This window comes from Tarenaya hassleriana, unplaced genomic scaffold (genome assembly GCF_000463585.1).
Source record: "Tarenaya hassleriana unplaced genomic scaffold, ASM46358v1 Cleome6, whole genome shotgun sequence".
NCBI classification, from domain to species: Eukaryota; Viridiplantae; Streptophyta; class Magnoliopsida; order Brassicales; family Cleomaceae; genus Tarenaya; species Tarenaya hassleriana.
In genome coordinates, this window is record NW_010968505.1 from 1,086,164 (window position 1) to 1,091,883 (window position 5,720).

General features: G+C 44.6%; 4 protein-coding genes across 5 annotated transcripts in view; 1 reads left to right on the top strand and 3 right to left on the bottom strand.

Annotated features, from left to right (window-relative positions):
* LOC104798986 overlaps positions 1 to 804 on the bottom strand; it is a 2,372-nt gene extending 1,568 nt beyond the window's left edge. The window contains exon 1 of the mRNA XM_010521268.2: positions 7 to 804. Within this exon, the coding sequence (XP_010519570.1) occupies positions 7 to 671 (665 nt within the window). The 5' untranslated portion in view covers positions 672 to 804. The remainder of the gene's footprint in view (positions 1 to 6) is intronic.
* Positions 805 to 1,292: 488 nt separating this feature from the next.
* On the bottom strand, positions 1,293 to 2,853 carry LOC104798987 (60S acidic ribosomal protein P1). The gene is made up of 4 exons (XM_010521269.1): positions 2,743 to 2,853; positions 2,523 to 2,632; positions 1,703 to 1,924; positions 1,293 to 1,574 (listed from the first exon to the last, which is right to left on the bottom strand). Exons 2-4 carry the CDS (start codon positions 2,589 to 2,591, stop codon positions 1,521 to 1,523), a joined length of 345 nt encoding a protein of 114 aa, XP_010519571.1. The 5' UTR covers positions 2,592 to 2,632; positions 2,743 to 2,853; the 3' UTR covers positions 1,293 to 1,520.
* A 266-nt stretch (positions 2,854 to 3,119) lies between these two features.
* Positions 3,120 to 5,103, bottom strand: LOC104798988 (protein TRANSPARENT TESTA GLABRA 1). 2 transcript variants are annotated; one of them, XM_010521272.2, is made up of 2 exons: positions 3,976 to 5,103; positions 3,120 to 3,353 (listed from the first exon to the last, which is right to left on the bottom strand). In XM_010521272.2, exon 1 carries the CDS (start codon positions 5,019 to 5,021, stop codon positions 3,981 to 3,983), a length of 1,041 nt encoding a protein of 346 aa, XP_010519574.1. In that variant the 5' UTR covers positions 5,022 to 5,103; the 3' UTR covers positions 3,120 to 3,353; positions 3,976 to 3,980. The 2 variants fall into 2 exon arrangements, with proteins under 2 accessions (XP_010519574.1, XP_010519573.1); XM_010521271.2 differs by having other exon boundaries at positions 3,980 to 5,102.
* A 191-nt stretch (positions 5,104 to 5,294) lies between these two features.
* The window catches only part of LOC104799672 (nascent polypeptide-associated complex subunit alpha-like protein 2), a 1,544-nt gene continuing 1,118 nt past the window's right edge, over positions 5,295 to 5,720 (top strand). The window contains 1 exon segment of the mRNA XM_010522313.1: positions 5,295 to 5,307. Coding sequence (XP_010520615.1) covers positions 5,295 to 5,307 — 13 coding nt within the window.

Consider the following 5,720-nt stretch of genomic DNA (forward strand, 5'->3'; position numbering starts at 1 on the left):
CTCTTCCTACGGAACACCAGTTTCTCGGATTTCCAGATCTCGAAGCTCGTATCAATCACTGTCACTTCGCTCCTCGAGTACCCAACTAAATCCCTCTCTCCCTTTTCTTCCTCCTCCACCTCCTCGGGTTCCACGATTCTTCTTCTCCTTTCCCTCTTCTCCGGCGCCGGTTTCTTATTATCCGAATTCAGAGACGTCGTGGCGAATTCACGAACACCTGGGAGAATATTGGAGTCGCCCAGATTCATCACCGCTAAGTTGTTTGGGGCTTCGACGGGGCAATGCCTAGGGTTTGGTTGTTTCCTGCGAAACTTTTTCCTGGAAATCGTCGAAGACGGAGTAGCACCGCCGAAATTGAAGAGCTCCGACAGAACATCGCTCATCACGCCGTACCATTCTCCATCGCCGCCGTATTTTTCATCCTCCTCCCTCGGACTCTCCGTTAGCTCCCGATTAGACGGAGTCGGAGCAGAAGGAGGATCGTCGGAGGCGACATTCATCGGGGGATCTCCGGCGAGTTCGCGGCGGTAGTTGCGGCGGAGGAAGTGGTCGAGGCTGAGATGAGCTTCACCGGCATCGTCGTCGTTGGCGCCGGAGAGTCCTCTGCTCGAGCGAAGGCGGTCGAGCCAGGTGGAGCCGGATGGCTTGTCGCCGGAGACCGAGCAGAGCATCGGAGACCAAAATCGAAAGGAAGTTTGAATTTTCCTCTTCTTTCTTCGGCTGGTTCTCCTTTTTGTGGACTGCAGAGTTGAACAGTGCGCCGTTCGGGGTACAGTTAAACTACGAAGCCTTTATCCGAAAGTCAAACTACGCGTCGTTTCGGTTCTCATTGCGATTCAATAGAAAGCTTGGAATTCGAGTTTCGAGCTTATCCGATTGAATAACAACAAATTCCATTTACATTCTAACGTCAACGATCCAATCAAAGCCTTGAAAAATAATGATTATAAATAGTTAATTAAATAAAGAATATGATTCGGGTGAATTCCCAGAAACAAATAACTAAAGAAACAACCCACGCCCAATTCCGACTTCGTAAGTTATTATTATACTTTAAACTTCTTATCATCATAATTATAAAGATGGTACGGAACTTTCTCCATGATCAAAATTATCAGAGTAAACCGGCCTAATACCAAGATTAAACCGGACTGAACCAACTCAGCGGACTATCACCGATAAGCCCTTTCTAAAACTCTGGTTTTCTCCGAAACTTCCACAGAGAATGCTATACTAATGACAACAGATACTCCGTACAATATTAATCATTAGTACAATTTAGGTTTTGCATATACGGAAATGAACCAAGTGTATTTGATTGGTCACAAAACTACTTTATGAAACATGACGATGTATAAGCTCCAAGGAGATGATTAAGTCAATTCTTCAAACTAACAGCGAAACTTTTCAACTTAAAAAGACAAGAAACAGTCGACAAAATAAGGTTTGCTCTTTAGAACGGAAACCCCAAAGACAAAAATCCTCGAAACACAAATGAAAATATGGAACAGAACCTCAGCCTAGTCGAACAAACTGAACCCCATGTCATCATCACTTTCTTCCTTTGGTTCTTCCTGCTCATGCATCACAAACAATGAAAACAAATTTCCCCAGTTAAGGCAAACTTGTTTCGTTTGGATCTACCTCAACATTGAATTGAAGATGACCAATCAAAAAAACATTTACGAATGGAAGGACAAACCTTTTTCTTTTCCTCAGCAGCAGGGGCTGATTCGGCAGCCGCACCAGCAGCCGCACCAGCTGCAGGAGCTGCAGCGGCAACCGGAGCAGCACCACCACCAGAACCGACATTCATGATGAGATCGTCAATGTTCTTCTTCTCACAAAGCTTGGCAAAAAGACTGGGCCAGTAGGACTCAACAGTCAAGTTGGCTGCTTTCACCAAGGCCGAGATCTTCTCAGCCTGATATAACCATCAATAAGCAGTCCACACAACCCAGAACCAGTGTCAGATGCACGAGTATAACTTCACATATGATGCAAGCAACATGTTCTCCATAAAACAAGAATAAAATTTGAAACAGAGCCATTGGATGCAGCTATGCACCAGAAACTATGAACGCCATCTTTGATAACAACAAGTTGAGAATCAAGAAGAGGTCACATAGTTCACCTCATAATACTGCTAAAGCCCAATATCAAAGCCACATTACAAACCCAGAAACTAACAAACGCCGCATTAAGAAACCGCAGGAACCAAGGCCACAAAATACAATCTAAAGAGAAGAGAAGAACAAAAACCATCTGCCACTGGAGAACAAACAAGTCATTAGCCAAAGCTTGATTCACAATTTTAAAAACGAGCAACCCACAAAATATTGGCGGACTAAGCCTGAATTGGCCAAGTCAAACATGGAATCCAATCAGAAACCACTCGAAGAAGGATTTGCATAGAGCCAAAAGTGTTAAAAAATCAGCGTGGCTATCACATCAACCAAAAGGCCTACGAAGAACTCCAAAAGATAAGTCGGGAAGAGAGAAAAGGAACGAAAGTAACTTACGGTGACGTGAATTCCCTCGTCGTGAAGGATGAGAGCGGCATAAGTGCAAGCGAGCTCACCGGTGGCCATCGCCGCTAACTTGTTTGCAAGAATATCACCTTCCAACGGATCTACAAACACAAAAACGCACAAATTAATCAAACACCAAGCACTGGTACAGCCGTATCGCGAATTTCCCCAGAGAACAGACACGTAAAGGAGATAGAGATCGAGTCCGAACCTTGACGAGAGAGACAAGTGCTGCTGCGCTAGGGTTAACGATGAGGAGAAATGGTATTTATATAAGGGAGAGTTAGGGTTTTCTATTTCAATTGACAGGGATCGGGAAACGAGGGTCACGTGAGAATCACGTGATTGAAGTTTTGGACCTGGGCCTTCTTTGGGCTGCAGACCCAGAGAAACGAAAATGGAAGGTAATTTTGTCAGACGCACGATTTACACACCTATATATACACACAATGTAATTTTAAAACACTTATATATATATATATATATATTGAATTAAATAAAAGTGTAAATAAATTGACATGGGCATAAAAGAGAAACTCCTTACCCATATCGTAACCGTGTTTTGTATTGCTAATATACATACATATATTATATATGAAAAGCTAATATTATCGAATAAATATATAAATCATCTACACACCACTGAATTACATAGTCAGCATCACGAGGATGATTATAATCTCAGTATTCAATGAAAGGTACATATTATCATCTTTTTACACAATGGAGGAGGAGATTCAATAGTCTTTTTAACTTTCAAGGTACCAAACTGAACTGACTGCGCCTAAGCTAACAACACCCCCCCCTTCCATCTCTTCACATCTGCGCCCACAACCAAAACGTTCATGTACTCCAAATGTGATCAATCAGGATCTTGAGTCGAAAATAAACAGAGAGAAAATGACGACTATAGATGATAGTAACATATTTAAATTCCTCCAAGATTCAATTTTTTCTCTAAACTATTTCGGTGAAAATGACGCTTTCAACGGATTCATCCTACAACGATCTCAGACCAAACCCATTATTCTCCATCACATACAACATGATTCCAACACTTAACAAGGAAGATGAAGAAGAAGAAGATATTTGCATGGACCGTGTTTGTACGAGGTTGGCGAGGATCTAAGAGATCGTTGCAGGAGAAATCTACTGAAACAAAATATCATACCGATGGAGAATCTGCGTTGCTGAGCAAGCAAATGAAGGCAAACTATCTACATCTACGCAAGTTAGTTTTCCTCTACTGAAGCTTCTAATAGAACTGAGGTCTAGCAGTAGATTAGAGGGATGTCCAAAAAGAACCAATGCTAGCAATGGGGCTCCCTGCAATGGCGATGCAAGCAAACGCAGTACATCCTAGGCCTCCACAACTGAGCCTAACAACGGGGCTTCAGATAAGGCTATGTTTTGAATTGAACGAGGAAGAGGCAGAATCTATTACCTACCTCAAACCCTCAGCAACTGCATTTTGTTAGAGAAGGCGATGCCGATCCAATCGGGCTGTGAAGCCGACCACTGCAACTGGTTAATCTCCGACCCAGCAGAGTAAACAGACATCGGATCGATGCCGTTTGGTCCAGCTACTGTCGGCAGCTCCCATATGAGCGCCTGTGTGTCATCCCCGGCCGAGCAGATGTGCTTGCAGCTCTGTGGAGCCCAAGCTATGGCGTTCACACTTGCCTGGTGCCGTTCCAGCTCCGCCACCGGCATCGTCGGAGATCGAATGTCCAGAATCACAACCTTGTTGGAATCCATCAGAATCGTTGCCATGTATCTCAGGTCTTGTTTGTTCCAAGCGAGTCTAAGAAGCGGCGTATCGGGTTGCGGACTCTCGTAGATGATGGTGGAATGTTCCTTGTCGCGGAGATCGAAGATTCTGACAGATCCATCGGCGGAGACGGAGGCGAAAACCCTAGCTTCGCCCCAGGCGATGTCGTGGACCTCCTTGTCGTGCGCGATGAGCTGCGTCTCCACGGCGCACTTCTCGACGTCCCAAATCGTGCAGGTGGTGTCGATGCTGCAAGTCCCGAGCCGCTTCGGCTCAACCTCGTTCCAGTCGAAGGAGGTCAGCGGCGCGCAGAACTCGCTCGTCTTGCTGTTGTTGAGAACGGAGACGGGCTCCACCGAGGAGGAATCCTCGCGGATCTCCCAAAGACGGAGGAAATCGCCGGAGGAGGCGAGCAGATCGCCAGCGGATGAGCGGCGGAGGGAGGGAGGACTGAACATGAGCTTGGTCGGAGGATAAGGATGCTCGAAGGAGAGATTGGGGAAAGCAGTCACAGTTAGGGCATCGGAATCGAAGGAGAGGATGTCGACGCGGTTGTTGTAGTCCTCGACGAAGCTTCCGACGGCGATGCGGTGGCTGTTCGTGGCGGCAGCGCCGCCTCCGCGGGAGGAGGAGAAGGCCATGGCGTAGAGGGGATACGGAGAATCGTAGGTGACGGCGGTCTCCGATCTGGATCGAGAATCCTGAGCTGAGTTCTCCATGCTTCTCCTAACAAAAAAGTTTCTGAGAAACAAGTGACAGAGGTCTTCGCAAAGACTAATTCATATCGTATGGAACTTGCAATGAAATCTCAACTTTCTCGGGAAAGTGACAAGAAATTTCGATAGAAAAATCCAAGAGAGACGGCGTTCTCAGCTGAGAAAGCCCAATAACGGCCCATTTAAGCCCATAATCGTAACCCAAGGTCGATGTCCAAAGAGCCCTTCGAATAGCCGCAAAGCCGATCCTATCCGTCGAACGAGTTTTTTACTCAAATGACTCACTTGGGTCTATTTCACGTATACACCACAAAAAAACATAACATATTATTTTTTTTTAAAAGACGAAATTACCCTTAATGAATATACGATATTTATCCGTTCGAAAACAATTTCATTATTACGACTTCGTAATTAATTCTAAAAAAGGTGGCAAAAAAGTTACAAATGATTCTAAAAAAGATGGCAAAAAAATTATTTGTCTTATTTTAGTTGTATATTAGTTATATGTTAGTCGTAATAAGGTCGCAAAAAATAAAAAGAAAAGGGTATTTCAGACTTTTTCAACCGAAAAGTGGGTTAAAATTGAAAAAAAAATTGTTTTTTTTGGGTGGTGTACGCTAAAATAGCTGCGATCCAAGTGGGTCATTTGAGTAATAAACCCCCGTCGAACATTACTCGTAGAGCGATGTCTCAGACTGC

Coding starts and splice junctions, on each gene's coding strand:
- LOC104798987 (XM_010521269.1), bottom strand. CDS start 2,591: ATGGCCACCGGTGAGCTCGCTTGCACTTATGCCGCTCTCATCCTTCAC. Junction 1,925..2,522: donor ACGAGGGAATTCACGTCACC/GTAAGTTACTTT, acceptor TGGTTATATCAG/GCTGAGAAGATCTCGGCCTT. Junction 1,575..1,702: donor CTGCTGAGGAAAAGAAAAAG/GTTTGTCCTTCC, acceptor ATGCATGAGCAG/GAAGAACCAAAGGAAGAAAG.
- LOC104798988 (XM_010521272.2), bottom strand. CDS start 5,021: ATGGAGAACTCAGCTCAGGATTCTCGATCCAGATCGGAGACCGCCGTC.